Here is a 16,250-nt window from a genome sequence, read left to right as displayed (position 1 = left end):
AAAATTCATGACACAGTTTGGATGAGAAGCAGATACCAGCTCCTATCTGTTATTTTAATTAAATCGGCAAAAGATATTCAAAAGTCACTTGAGATGTGGAGACAAGAGATTTTCGCCTGTCAATGTGATTTCACAGAAAATTCCTTGACGCTTTAGTTTTGTGGTTATAATATTTATACCTGTGAAAAAGTATTAGAAATATTCAAAATATTTTGACAAAGAGGAAGTGCATGTGGTGGCGAAACACATCCACTGAGTGATTTCTGTTTTATGGCTTAACAATAAGGATATTCCAGGTTTACTGGCACTGATGATTATAATTTCCTTACTGGATCTGTGTAGAATTGCAAACAATGGCATGTCAGAACCAGGCGATGACGCCACACGTTCAGTGAAAAACCACGTCTTTTGTTGCTGTCTCAGTAACACATTTTTTCACCACCACTTTAACGGGAAACATCTATGTCAAAATATACAGTGTTGGATCATCTATAAATGTGTGTGAAAGCTTACTAATGTGTTTCTGTCTGCCGAGACATTATGAAATCCACCGAAACACAATCCTTTTACATTGGCTATTATGGATCTATGTGGTTTGGTGATAGTTATTCCCAAATTACATAAAGCAGAATTGTGATGGGTTATCCAAGCAATATCACTTACAATTGTGCTGTTGTACTGAGTATCAGCACAGCTGGGATTTGGCCAATGTGATTCAAAAAGTAGGGTTGGGCTGATAGACGATGCCATCGTCCATCGCCGATGGCTGATGGATATCACGATGTTGAGTCGGCATTGTGATTCCCCCTCCCCCCCGCCATGTAATACGGAACCCCTAAAGGTAATAAATACGACATGGAAGGAAAATATGTATTTCAATACTTTCTCTCGCAGTTTTATAATTGGGTAATTATACTGTATATAAATTGCAGGCATCAGGGAGGCATCATATTATGCATTGCATTAAAACTGCTTTTGAATGCACGATCGCTTTTTAGTTTCACTTTCGAGATTTGCGATCGCATGTACTCTGTTTATACTATGGAGTGGCAGTACTAACATTTTACAAGATTAGATGTTTGTCAGTGGTGCTCAGAATCTGCAAATCATTCGCCATCGTCCTCAGTCATCTCTCCTAACTCTGTTTATGTGGTAAGTGAAATTTTAAGTACTGTAATGTAACAGGCAACCGTGAGCAAACGTTATTTGTTTTCCGTGCCTTTCTGAATACGGATTCACACATCGGGCACACCCCCTAACATCAATTACCTTATGTATCAGACCTAACATCAATTACCTTATGTATCAGACCTAACATCAATTACCTTATGTATCAGACCTAACATCAATTACCTTATGTATCAGACAAAAACTGGCCAAATTATAGCTGTTTATCTTCTCGACCCAAAGCATCATATTTTGTGTATCACCAAAGAAAGGTAAAGACTTAAAACTGGTCTGGATCAGCATATGTGAGTGGAGCAGAGTGACAGAGTTTCAAAGCGCTCTGTAATCTCCAGGCTTCCACTCCACTCCGGGTTGTCCATTTCTTTAAGACAGACTTGACCAGAACAAACAAACAAACAAATAACCTCCAAAAGTACAGTATTTGATCTGCAAATGATTATGTTAAATATCAGTCCATTTTGAAGTTGTTCGACAATGAACATTATCTTAGTAGGCTAAATAAAAGGCTGAACAAATAATTTTTGCAAAGACAGAGACAAACGTGTGTAAGTCACAGCTTACCACAGGCCTTTGTTTAAATGTCAAATAAAGACAAGCATGCTGCTGTCAGACGCAGCTGAGTTCATTCTGACATCAGCTTCCTCCAGCTATAACGTTGCAACTTAAGTTACGTTAAGTTCGTCAATGTTCCTTCTGACAGTCAAAAAACAAGCAGCAACATTGTTTAAGATAAAACTAGTTTTTTTACTATTTACTTTCATTTACCTTCGCTTTAGACACATCCTCCTTTTTTCCCTTCAGCTGGAGCCAGATCTGTCTGGAAGCCTTACTTCCGTGGGCTCCTGTGTGATCCAAGAGCCCAATAATGGTGAATGTCACTTGGAAAACCTGTTCGACCTTCGGTTTGCTGCATCTGAGCTCTGCTTGCTTGTCCTCGTGTACCGTGAACTCGTCTACGGTGAGCGGCTCGGACTGCGTTCTGCTGGCGGTCGGGGACTGCCTGCCTCCCGGCGGCTCTGTGCAGGTTACCTCGGTGATTCGCTTCATCCCGAGGAGGGGCCGCGTTGTTGACATTATATTTTTAGCTATATCAATCTATGTAGATCACGGCGACTTCACTTTCAGAAACACCCCTTGTAAAATGAATCGTTTACCTCCTTCATGTTCGCTTCCCGCCCTCTGACTCTTCTGTAGTATCTGTGTTTTGACGTTACTCTCGGTTAGCCTGCTAGCCTACATCTCAAACCGTCGCACCCGGAAAACCCCGCGCGCGTCATCAACAGACGACGACGTTTGCTGAGATGTCATCGCTTTGATTACAGATAAGAGTCTGTTGCACGGGGCAACCGTTGTTTACGCCAACGTACCACACTACAGTGAAAATAAAAATAGTATTGTGAAATCACGCTGGATAGCATGATCATTAGATGCTGCAAATACTTAGAAACAGTACAATTGATGAATTCAGATTTACACTACCGGTCAGACGTTTGTAATAATTATGTTTTTTTTTAATGCTCATAAAGGCTTCATTTATTTGACAAAACTGTATTATTATAAAATATTATTATTTAGTTATTTAAAATAACTTTTTCTTTTTTATTTGAGTATATTTTAGAATGTAAATCATTCCTGTGATGAATTCATTCCTGTGACTTCAGCAAAGTTGAATTTTCAGCAGCCATATGCTGATTATTAATATGCTCAATTATTATAGGTACTCGGTGATTAATAATGGCTCTTATTATTATTTCCATCACTTCACAAATGGGAAAAATGATAAAACATTTTTTTTTAAAAACCCCAACGCAACGGTTACTACCAACGAAGCAGAGGATTTAATTGATCAAATTCAAAGGCAATTTCTTCTTTTTATTTAAATTCTAAATTTTATTCATAATATTCTAAAGAAATGATAAAATAGTAATTCATTATTTTATAATTAAAGTGGAGAACTGACACAATTGCGCCCTTATATTATTCTTTATCATTATCAGCCTTCTTATTTTTATACACAATCATGTGATTAAAAAGTTTTTTCTTTACTGTAGTATATGAAATGTTCCTTTAGCATTTGTTCCTTCTGTGCTTTATTAGCTGCTCTCTGCCTCCCATCTTTTCCTTGCTTCTCATAACAAGTTTTGCAGCTGCAGTTTCTTCATCTCTCAAAAGACCTGATGGCCTTGTGGCCTTGAGAAGAGGAAGGAATGTTCTGGGCCCCTATTCTATATAAACTTACTAATTATTAAATGGATAGTTCACCCATCCTCATATGAAAGCTCATTTCCACCACATGCTTTGGTAAATCATATGACATAAACTTCATAATTATTAAAGTTGTTGAAATTTTGACATATTAAGTAATAACTATAAGATATAAAGTTGAAATTATGACATACAAAGTCAAAATTATGAGATACAAAGACAAAATTATGAGATACAAAGTCAATTAAGACAAACAAATTGACTCGGAATTTTGATTTAATGTCAGTTTCAAATGTTTAGCTCATAACTGACTTAAAATGTCATAATTTCTACCTTTTATGTCATATGTATGATTTAGTATGTCAGTTTTGTATTTTTATCTCATAATTATTACTTAATATAACTGTCACTGTTTTTTGTCCATATAATGAATGTCTGAGATGTTGTTTGTGAGTAGCTTGTGACTTATTTCAAATTGTATTGTTTTATTTCGAAATAATATATTTTACTAATATCTTGAAAGTTAGAGTGTGATTACACGCACATTTACATAATCTTTGCATTTACATAAGTGACAGCACACTCATTCATGGAACTGGCATAAAACTTGAACACCTGAGTTTCAGGGTACAATTAAAACTTGTGCATCAAAAGAAGCACTTTTTTTCTTTCAAGCTCTCAGGGACAGAGAGTGTGTGGGCACTGCATCTGTGCAGGGGAGGGATGGGCTGAAGAGGAACTAGAACAAAAGTAGACGGTTGTAAGAGTACAAGGCCATGAGGTAGTTTGCTACACAAGCAGAGGCAGTGGCTATACAGCCCATTCACGACAACAGTCTGTTATCCACTAAGGGCCATGCCAGAGCACACTCTCCAGAGAGGAGGGATGAGAAATATTCAGACAGCACAAAAGAGTGCTTGCATTCAGATGCAGAAACACACACGCAGTTATGTGAGCTCGCGTGAGTACACCCACACATGCCACACTCCTCCTTATCCTGTCTTTCACTTCTCTTTCCATCTTTTCAATAATCACATATGGTGAATATCTATAAAGGTATATTTCTACTAAACAATTGTTATTTAGCAAAGTAAAATTCTGTATAATTCTTAAATCTGCCACATATCACACCAATATCACATCCATTTTTGTAAAGGAACATCAGTATTAAAGGAACACTCAAGGTTCAATACAAGTTAGGCTCAATCCAAAAAAAAAGCAACCACAACAAAAACTAAATGTTTATGGTCAGGCACTGCAATAGAAGTAAATGAAAGCAGAAATTTGAATCTTATAATAATGCACTTACATTCATTTTTCTTTTAGAACTAGTGTGTATTTGAGCTGTAAAGCTGGTAAAAAATAATTTACTATTATTATTATTTTTTAACAGTTTATGGCAGTGGTTCTCAACCAGGTGACCCACTAGGGGGCCACAGCAAACTTCCTTTCAATCAAGACATTTATTTTTCTTTTAGTTTATAAATAACATACATTTTACAAAATACACTAACAATACACTTTTTAAAACTTCTGGAATCTTTAAATGTAATTATCATCTATCTATCTATCTATCTATCTATCTATCTATCTATCTATCTATCTATCTATCTATCTATCTATCTATGTCTATCTGTCTGTCTGTCTGTCTATCTATCTATCTATCTATCTATCTATCTATCTATCTCTATGTCTATCTATCTTCACAGACTCAAATGTGCATTTCTATTATGCTGAATTTATCCACCAAACTGTCTATTATCGGTCATGTGTTTGTTTTATAACCACTAGATGGTGCACTCTCTCTCTCTGTCTGTCTCTCCGCTTGCGTTTTTGACCATGTCTGCCTTTATTCCCTTCCAGCTGCAGTGTGACTATTGACTCGAGCGAGATGCATTTCGCAGATCGATATGTTTCATTATTTGGAGTCCAGACGTACAGATCAGGGGAATACAGTTTTTTATTAAAGTTCACAGAGAAGAGATGTAGTGCTGAACAGTATAGGAAAAGAAAGTATGTCCATCCAATGGGAGACAGGAGTGACTGTAATATCAACAACCATGATGTCTGTCCTCCACATACACATAAGCATCTGAAATATTGGAAAACTTGCTACTGGAGATGAAGATGGCATGGATCAGTTTGCGTGCAAAATATTACTTAGGACTGCTGTTATGTTTTTGACACCCTGCCGGTTGGTTCCTGAACACACAAACACACTCATACTCCGTAACTCCTCTTATGCACATTATGAATCACATCAGTGGGTATACACAATAACAAAACAGGACTAATACATTTGCCAAATCTTCTTTCCAAAATCCTCCTAATTTCCATACAGAACACATAATTTATAATGACAAAAAAAGCAAAAGATTTGTTCAGCAAGATTATAAATTCACTATTGTAAGCTAGGCGTTACCTGCTATAAGGCATTCATTAAGGACACAGAGCAGGCTCTCTCTCTGGCTGGCTCTCCAGCTGAAGGCAGCTGGTGGCCTCTCGGCCGCTGGGCCCGGTCTGTCTTGACCCTGAACACATGGTCCACTTAAGCTATGATTGGCTGGGCTCAGACCAAAGCTGTGCACAGCACAGGTCAATGGCTGAATCAGCTGTTAATCACGGGAATCAAGCTCAGGCAAATCTCTGCCATAAGTGTGTCAGTTACTCCAAGAATAAAGGTGAGTATAAAAAATGAGCGGTTTTCAATTAACAGTTTCAGATGCCAAATCTTTTATTCTGATCTTCCACTTGCTTTCTCAGTAACTTGTCCCGACGTGAGTGAGAAAAGGAGGGGGCGGATGGTGACTTCACAGTCTCTCTTATAAGAATACATATAAGCCACCTGCTGCTTTTTGTTGGATATAAAGGGAAAGCTGGCGGGGAAGTGATGCCATGCAGTGGAATTCATCTTGTCACATGTCCTACTGGAGCGGTGTGAATCCTCTAAACATTTTGGGCCCGGCCTCCGGAGGGAGCTCTCGACGACATGAAACCGCAGAGGACATATTCGGTTATTTTAGGAGCCAGCCAAACACACACACGCTCATTTTATGGCAGAAAAATCGAATTTGCTTCTCCGACATGCTGTGGTGGACAGAAAACTTGCGTGCAAGAGATACCCAAATGTGCTGTCCCTGTAGGTGTGTGTCTGTGACAGCCCAGATGTGTGTGTGACAGGTGTGATGGACAGCCCACTAAACCCAGCTCAACGTGCCCGTCCGGTGGAGAGGGAAATAAATATAACACCACATAAAAGGCAGATCATGAATAATAAAACAGCCATAAATTCCATAATCTGGCCAAATGATTTATGAATTTACAGTGCAAGACGGCCCCGGCCACACTGTAAATATTCATGTGACAAGCGCTAAGCTCTATTTAATTGTGATTAATGGTAATGCATGGAAGCAGGCCTCATAACTGCCAGCCTTTATTACAGGCAGCTGGCTGATGCAAATGTTATTTCGTGTAAGATTAGGGAGACAAATAGGGTCTTTCAGGCGGTCCTCAGCATCCAATACAAGAACAGGGCTCATAAGATTCCAGAGAAAATGTACTAGGTTGCTTCCCCCAGCAGGATGCTTGTTGATAAAAAGTAAATTGCACTATGTCTGGTAAACACTTATTGGAGAGAAATATATGTACAAACTGCAGTGGAGCTGGCCCTCAGATGATGATGTTTTTTGACATTTGCAATTCATATAACACTCATGCTTCAGTTTCAACTACTTTTGTTTCAATTGGTCCTGCTTCAAACTCAGATTTTACAATGGACATCAAGTGGTGACCCAACACAGAACCGAAATGACATACATTAGGCCCAGCAATATGCAAATTTACTAACATTACAGGCTGAATAGGACAACTGACAATTTTTAAATGCATTAACAACAGTAGATTGCCAGGATTATACAACAAACACTAGGCCAAATATTGCAATAGTATGAACCATATTACCAAAATGGCAGATGAATTTGAGCTAAAATATCATAAGATATTGCAAATGTTATGTTCTAACTTTTAAAAGCTGATTTTGGTTTCCTAAACAACTATGGATGATTATATGGTTAATTGCATTTTATTAGTAGTATTTAGATTAGATTTATTTTTCTGCAACCAACTAACTTTAGACAGCTATTTTTAACTTCAACAATCTCTCATCTTTTGCTTTAAAATTTGAAATTAGACCAAGCTTTGTGGAATCATCTTTGTTTACTTGTTTAAATTTAAGTTGAAGACATTTTTTCTCCATTAACTTTGATGTTGTTGAGATGAGATCTATAGGGATTTTATATGTATGCCATACAATGTTTTAATGGTCTGTTATTGGTCTATTTTTCTTGTAAAAAGTCATTAGTCATTTTATGGGTTTTGAGGAAGAATGCTTCATATTCAACAAGATGATGTGTTCTATTCATTTTCTTTCTGATCTTCAACTCCTTTTTTGATCTTTCTTCATTATTTTTTCTTCTTGTTATGAGGCAAATATGCCATATCTTCCCAAATGAGCTAATAACTTAAATGTGGCTCTGACAAACTTGCAGGGACATTTACATTAGGTGAAGAATGAATTGCAGCACGCTAGCACAGAATGCGGAAAAAGACATTGCACTACAGTGACACTCCGGGTAAACATTTTTACATCCGGATTTCACCTAATGAGGTGTGCCTCTATATTAGCCCCTAAATGCAGCATCTTTACACTTTTCTAACATGGGATCAAAGCAAATACAGCAGCAAACCTCAACCAAAAACTGTTGAGGATGAGGCTGTATGGAGCAATGAAACCAAAAATTGAGAACCCAGCATCCACAACATGATTATCTGGATCCGATCGATACTTAACTTTAATATTTACGAAGCAGCAAACAGCCTGAGGTGGGTGTCACAGTGACGTGGTCACAGTAAGGCTTGTGAACGGCATCCTCACTCTTGAGGGAGTCAGACATCCACCGGTGGCGGCAAAATCCGCATCCCGTGCTCAGGGAGTAAAAGCTCTGCAGGGGCTGAATCAGCAGACATGCCTCTTCTCCTCAGCCACAGATTTAGACCTGGCAGCTGGGCTGGATGGTAATTGGTAGCATTGCTGGGAATGGCACAGTGCTTGCAGGTGAGGGAGGACGGTGTGTGCCTGCTCGCCGCTCACGCCAATTGCAGTGGTTAGAGGAAGCTGGCCACGGGCGGCAGGGGAGACGGCGATGGTGCACACTTGTCAATGAGCGCTCAGGGGAGTCGCCGGAATGAGAAGTAAAAGTCCTCATGTTACCCACTGCAACACACCCCCCCTCCTCCCCTTTTTATTTTTCACTCCATCCCTCTTCTCTAAACTCCCACTCACTTATTGTCGCTCACATTCATCCACTTGCTTTTGGCCGTCTGATATGTTAACCCCTCCCTGTAGCTTTGCATATTGTGGATGGCGTTTGTTAAAGCTGACACTGCACCGAATACCCCTCTGTGAACCGCAGGTGGATGGAATAAATGAAAATGAATAACAAAAAGGAACTACAGCGTGTTCATTTATGGATATCATGCCACTTCACATGACAGGGTTGGAGTTAAGCTGTACTGTTGAGAGAGCGATTGCTTACTATAAAAAACAGTGTTGGGGAATAACTACTATAAATGTAGCGACTCTACAGCTTTAGCAGTTTTCAAAACGGAAGTTTTTTAATTGAATTTTTGTTTTCTTTTAAAAAAAGGAGTCCCAATGATACACCGCTGTTTCTAATAGTCGAGCAAATGACCTCAGCAGGCACCCTTCCATGTAGCGTTGTCAAGTCTGATTCATTTTAGTGAATCAAATCATCTTCAAAGATCCTCTTTCTCCTAGCTGGAAAGTCATTCTAGTGAATCACTTCATCCCTAACAGTTCTCTCTCTCTCATTTATGGCACTGGAAAGTCCTATTCATTCTAGTAAATTTGTACATTGTAAACGGTCGGCTCATGCAGCATTAGAATGCTTGAATCATTCTACACTCTTAAAAATAAAGGTGCTTCAAAAGGTTCTTCAAGCGATGCCATAGAAGAACCATTTTTGGTTCCACAAAGAACCATTCAGTCAAAGGTTCTTTAAAGAACCATCTCTTTCTTAACTTTTTGTAATCTGAAGAACCTTATTTCGCCACAAAGAACCTTTTGTGAAACAGAAAGGTTCTTCAGATGTTAAAGGTTCTTTATGGAACCATTTAGACAAAAAGGTTCTTCTATGGCATCGTGAAGCACCTTTATTTTTAAGAGTGTAGTGTATCGATTTGTTTCGTTTGGACGGTTCAAGTAAATCAGGGGTGTCCAAACCTGTTCCTGGAAGGCCACTGTCCTGCAGAGTTTAGCTGAACACACCTGAACCAAACTAATCAATTCTTCAGACTCACTAGAAGAGTCGGCTCTCATGCAGAGCTAAGAAATATGATTCATTCACGTGAATCAGTTTGTTTAGTTTGGATGGTTCATGTAAATGAACATAAAAAATTATTCACCGATTCAAGTCTGTGTACTATTGGTTTTGTAAGTTAGGGTGTTTTATTGTATTTAATATAAATTTACCTGTTCAACTTTGATGCTGACACTCCAACTGACCCTTTGCAAAGACCCGCTCCCCTTCATTACTGTTGCTATGTCTGACAGGCCATGGTGCTCTCATGTCATGTTCTCACGCAGTGAAAAATACATTGCAGAGTAAAGAGGAAACTGATAACGCCCCACACAGACAAGACAGAGCACATCATTTTGTATGAAACAAAGTCTCAGCTTTCAAATTTTGTCATCTTTTAAGAAATTCAAACTATATATACAGTTTTGCAGCTCTTTAATGTGTCATGCAGATGTGTCGCTGTAGCGCCTCAGTTCAAGCGGCACGTGAACCAATCATCTCTTCCTCTTTACTAGTTATAGCATGAAATAAACATGAATGAACGTCAGAAGGTATCTTGTTTCCACTGCAGAAAGATATCAATACACACCATATTTCAAGTTCAAGTCCACTGACGTTAATCTACTCTCCTGTCTGGTTTGTTTGTTGGACAAAAATGGCAGATTCGGCATTATGATTGGTCAGATCGCCTGTCAATCACACTCTCGGCGAAGGGTCAATTAAGAATTAATTTAAATGTTTAATCTTGTTTAGACTTCATTTAAATCACTGCTTTGGTGCCAGTAAAATGGTGAATGTTTTTTTGGGCCCTGTTTACACCTTGTATTAAGATGCGTTTTGGTCAGACGATGACAAGTAGACGAAGACACATTCCCATTTACACCTGCTGTTTTAGTCTGTCTCTTTTGTCTGTCTCTTATCTTTTGATGTAATATTGTGGCTTTCGACTACCTCTGGAAGTGGTCAAAAGTGGAGAAGCTTAAAATGCTTCAGACCAGCGGTTCTTAATACCCCCCCCACATTTTGCATGTCTCTCTTGTTTAACACACCTGATTCAGATAACTCATTAGAAGAGAGCTCCATGAATGAACTGTGTTCCGATTGACATGTTCCCTACATAGTGTTCACTGTTCTCTACTCCCTGCACACAGGAAATCGGCTGAAGTTTACTTCACTTAAGAACACAGATTTGCTCTACACCATGGTCTGCAGCATCTCCACACACAGACAAAACTTACTACAGAAGTGTGAAGGGTTATTTAACTGTAATCGTGAGGTTTGCATAAGTCACATCTTGCACACTTGAATGCCCTTTGAATGGAACATATATGCTTCTTTTGAACTGGAATCATGGCGGAATATCCTGTGATGTCCAATTCGCAGGGCACTTACGTTCGAATGGAACAAACCCCTTCATACAAAATGTGCAGAGCGGGGGGTCACGAGGACCAGGATTAAGAACCGCTGCTTCAGACCATTTACACCTGTATTTAGCATGGTCCACTTGTAATTAAATTGACAAAAAGCATCTTAATACCTGGTGTAAACAGGTTCAATAAAACATGTTGTCCCTCGTGTATCTTTATATTGTAACTCACATAGTAACATACTGAAACTTCAAAGTAGTTAATTTCTGTTTGTAGGTTGCTAAATACTGTTTCAAAATTCTGTATCAGTAAAATAAGAACCCCCCCCACCCCCCAACATTCTCCAATTCAAGACAAAACAACAACCCCCAAATAAGCGCCACGGTTTGCAAGCTTATAAGAGCAGTAGAGTGGTAGGGAAATGTGCTCATGTATTTGTGTCACTCATACCAGGAACAGTCGTTTCAGACCACTCAACCTGACCGACCCTCTCGTCTCAGACCCCCTTCCCAAAACAGACGCTCCCACCCGTTTTTACTTTTCCCGCTCTTTCGTCCTCTTCTCAGGGTCCAGTCTGGCATGGGAGAGCAGCCACTGAAGCCAATTAGCAGAAGCACTACAGAGCACTTTTACTCAAGGGTTGATGGGCTCATTAAGCATTAAGAATTCATGACATTTAACTCCTCAACATGGTGGGCAGATAGCGTGGAGGGCTTTGATTGGATGGACAAAGTCTGCTTTTTTCCCCTAGCAATCAACAAAAATAGACCTCTCTCTCAGCTTTGAGAGCTCAGGGATAAACAGGGGCGCACAGATCATTCTTACCTGTGTGAATAATGTGTGTGTGTGAGAGAGAGATCTTTATGGCACACCTGTGTGCAATTCTGTACTGATGAAAATTAATAATCTATGAAAACAAATATGCTTGCACATCCACGGGCAGTTAACTTAACTGACTGATTATTGACTGGCTATTAACAATTAATGGAAGCTTGCAGTAATATGATGCTATAGAAGTTATATTGTGCCCTGGGGAATTTAACACGGAGAAACAGTTAAAATTTTATGTGATGTCAAGGTACTATTACATATGGTGGAAGAGCTGTCACCCAAGTTTTTTAAAGGGCACCCAAACATACAGTTATGTTCAAAAATGTAATTTTTAATACACAATAAAAAAATTATTATTCCTTTTATGTAATACATTTACTTTGCTGTAAATAGTTCAAAACTGAATAAAAAAATCCAGATTTTCAGTGTGGTCTTACTGTATACTGTAGATACACTGAACTATTTATCTATCTGTCTGTCTGTCTGTCTGTCTGTCTATCTAAATAGGAGCGTTTCCTCTGAGGATGCAAGGGACGCAGTGTCTTCTCAAAATATTGTATGAGAAAATATTGTATGAGAAAAGTTACAGCAGTCAGCGTCTCTCTCTTGCCTCCCGAGCCCATTGAGCTTGAACAGATCTATCTATCTATCTATCTGTCTGTCTATCAATACTTTGGAAGACATATGTCTTATGTCACAATACACTGCATTTATCTATAAAACAGGTAAGTCACAAATCACAAATATAACTATATAGAGCCTATTATTATTATTTATTTTATTACTATTAATTTTAGTGAAAATGTAAGTAATTTTGTTGTGTTTTTGTCATTTTAAGTAGTTTGTTTAAAAATTTCTACTGTATGTTTTTTATTCATTTTTATTTAAGCTCTAGTTATTTTTAAATTTAGTAAAACTAAATTAAGATGAGAAATGTCACCTTGGCAACTAGTCGGAATAAAAAGTCAACTTTTTTTAAATGTAATTTTATTTCAAGTAAAGGTTTTATTTATTTTTTTAATAGTTTTAGTTTCCTTTTTAGTTTTATAACAACCAATCCCTCTTCCTGGTTCTATGTGATTTTGATTTTTTTATTTTTTTTTTTGCTTGTGAATAACCAAAATCAAGCCAATAATGCCTTTTCATAACCTACCATAAGTCATCAGCACTGTAAACGGGTATATTCTGCATTTAAGAATGTGTGTGCTGGTTTTGAGGAGGTGGCAGACTATGTGGGGGGTAAAACAATAATCTGACAGAGATTAACCACTTCATTTATCTGTTCCATCAGCTCCTCCATTAATGATGTTACCCACAACCAGGCACCTGGGGGGTTTCGGTGGAAGACAGCACTGCTATTATAATATGCATATTCTCATGCCCCCAAGAGATTGATATATCAAAGATATCAGAAGTTTGCATTATTCGGGTTGCAGTATTAATGTGTGTGCACTTCCACTCTAATACCAGTGTATAAACAGTAATCACACATATAACAAGGCTTTCTTCAGAAATTAACCAGAGAGAAACATTCAGATGAGAGAAATATGATAAAGCCGCTTGCACCTGCATTGGGTGGAGGAGGCTGTGGGATGGAGGGATAGCAAGTTATGCAGTCTTTTCAAATTAAGGTTTCATTGTGCTTGTACACAGAGAAACAAGTTCACTGTACAATGATTCTTGCTTTATGCTTCCCTCAGATGTCTAGAATGATACTTACAGCTCTGAAATATTAAACATTTATTATTGAAACAACATATGTCAGCAAACAGGATCAAACTCTCACAAAAATGTCCAACTGTTCTCTTTGTTAGCCCTCAGAGTAGCTCTTTTCATCTCATCATTTAATTTCATTCTTCCATGTCTCTCTTTTGATCCACCCCCCTCTCTCTCTATCTCATACCTCTTTTGAGGTTTTCATACCTCTTTTCCATCATCTTCACTCAATCACTCTCTCTGTCTGTTAGCAGTTACCATCTTTGTTTTAAAGATTTTCCTCTCTGCAGCTCAAACGCTTCGGATTTATTTTGCCGCTGCTGTCATTCAACCTGATTCACTCCAAACCTTTCACAAAAGGTGTAAAGATCCTGGAGCCGGTGAGAATGAAATAAAAACACCAATGCCAGCAAATTCTTTTCCATGTGAGGAAACACACAAGTTAATATTCAATAATCCTTTTCCACATGAGGAAACACATAAGGATGTATTCAATATTTAGAGAGTGACTTTTCCACCAAAGAATAGCATGTACAAGTATAAATTCTCTCTTCTTAAAAATATTTATTTGCTTGTTTGTGATATTGTTTTAATACAATAATTCAACAAAGAAGTTAAAACTAAGCAACTTATATTTTACACAATATTGCAGGCTATTTCTTCCCTCAACCAAAAAGAAAAAGAAAAGTTTAATTCAAAGCCAAAACAGTATTAGAACTAGTGACATGCTTAAATGATTCAGTTTTTTTGAATGAATCAGTTGAGTGAATTATTCAAATACTATCTTATAAAGACAGTCACTTGTTTCATTCATTAGAGTGTGGTTAAATAAAATTATTAATAAATAAAGATTAAATTAGGAATATTTCACCCAAAATGGAAAATTACCTGAAAATTTACCCTCAGGCTATCCAAGTTGTAGATGAGCTTGTTTCTTAAACGGAATAGATTTGGAAAAATGTAGCATTACATCACATGTGAATGGGTGCCGTCAGAATGAGAGTTTAAACAGCTAATAAAAACATCACAATAATTCACAAAAAATCAACATGACTCCAGTCCATCAATTCATGTCTAGTGAAGTGAAAAGCTGCATGTTTGTAACAAACACATCCATCATTAACCTCAAACCATTGCTTTAAGCTAAAATAAATACAAGTCCTCTAGAGGCACTAATATTGCTTTCTCCAGTGAAAAAGTTGTCTCATCTGAATCAGGAGAGAAATATGCACAGATTAAGCCGCTGTTTACAAGCTAAAACAGTTCTAAACAAATATGTTTGGTGGATTTTAACGTGAGAAGACAACAGGGGATGGACTTTTACATTGGAGGATGCATGGTTGTGGTTTATGGACATGTCTTTTGGCCAGTTAAAATGTCTTGATGGATTTGTTTCTAACAAACATGCAGCTTTTCATTTCACAAGATGTTAATTGATGGACTTGGACCATGTGCTAAATAGCTAAATTAATTTATCACTGCATCTAAACCAACAACATGCCTATTAGATCCTGTACCCACTAAATTAATGCAAGAGTTGTTACCTGTAGCAGAAGAACCGCTTCTAAATATTATTAACTCATCGTTATCTTTAGGTCACACCATTCAAGCTGGCGGTTATTAAGCCTCTTATTAAGAAATCACAACTAGATCCTAATGAACTGGCAAATTACAGACCCATTTCAAATCTTCAGATTATGTCTAAAATTTTAGAAAAAGTTGTGTCTGCTCAATTGTGCTCCTTGCAAAATATCAAAATGATCTTTATGAAGAATTTCAGTCAGGTTTCAGGCCCCACTACAGCACAGAAACTGCACTTGTTAAAATTACAAATGACTTGCTTCTTGCGTCAGACCAAGGCTGCATCTCATTGCTAGTTTTACTTGATCTTAGTGCTGCGTTCGACACTATAGATCATGACATACTCATAGATCGATTACAAAACTATACAGGTAATTCAAGGGCAGGGTTTAAGATGGTTTAGATCCTACCTGTCCGATCGCTACCACTTTGTTTACTTAAACAGGGATTATTTACTTAAATAATCTCAATTATCACCAGTAAAGTATGGCGTGCCACAAGGATCTGTCCTAGATTCTCTGGTATTTTCAATATACATTTTACACCTTGGTAATATTATTAGAAAATACGGGATTAGTTTCCACTGTTATGCTGATGATACTCAACTATATATCTCAACAAGACCAGATGAAACTTCTAAATTATCTAAGCTAACAAAGTGTTTTAAAAATTTAAAAGATTGGATGACCAATAATTTTCTCCTATTAAATACGGATAAGACAGAGATATTACTTATTGGACCAAAAGACAGAAGTACACAGAATCTCTTGGATTACAATTTGCAACTAGACGGATGTACTGTTACTTTCTCTACAGTCAAAAATCTGGGTGTTATATTAGACAGAAAAATCATATTTCCCATGTTACAAAAACAGCATTCTTCCATCTTAGAAACACTGCCAAGCTATGAAACATGTTACCTGTTTCTGATGCAGAAAAGCTAGTTAATGCATTCATGACCTCTAGACTGGACTACTGTAATGCA

General features: G+C 37.7%; 1 protein-coding gene across 1 annotated transcript; it reads right to left on the bottom strand.

Annotated features, from left to right (window-relative positions):
- Positions 1 to 715: 715 nt before the first annotated feature.
- Positions 716 to 2,542, bottom strand: LOC107549605 (NEDD4-binding protein 1-like). The gene is made up of 2 exons (XM_016230753.1): positions 1,954 to 2,542; positions 716 to 835 (listed from the first exon to the last, which is right to left on the bottom strand). Exons 1-2 carry the CDS (start codon positions 2,260 to 2,262, stop codon positions 716 to 718), a joined length of 429 nt encoding a protein of 142 aa, XP_016086239.1. The 5' UTR covers positions 2,263 to 2,542.
- Between the last annotated feature and the right edge of the window lie 13,708 nt (positions 2,543 to 16,250).

This window comes from Sinocyclocheilus grahami, unplaced genomic scaffold, assembly GCF_001515645.1.
Source record: "Sinocyclocheilus grahami isolate Dianchi unplaced genomic scaffold, SAMN03320097.WGS_v1.1 scaffold377.1, whole genome shotgun sequence".
In the NCBI taxonomy this organism is placed as follows: domain Eukaryota; kingdom Metazoa; phylum Chordata; class Actinopteri; order Cypriniformes; family Cyprinidae; genus Sinocyclocheilus; species Sinocyclocheilus grahami.
The sequence above is the reverse complement of the archived record's forward strand: the minus strand, read 5'-3'. Positions and strand labels throughout refer to the sequence as shown.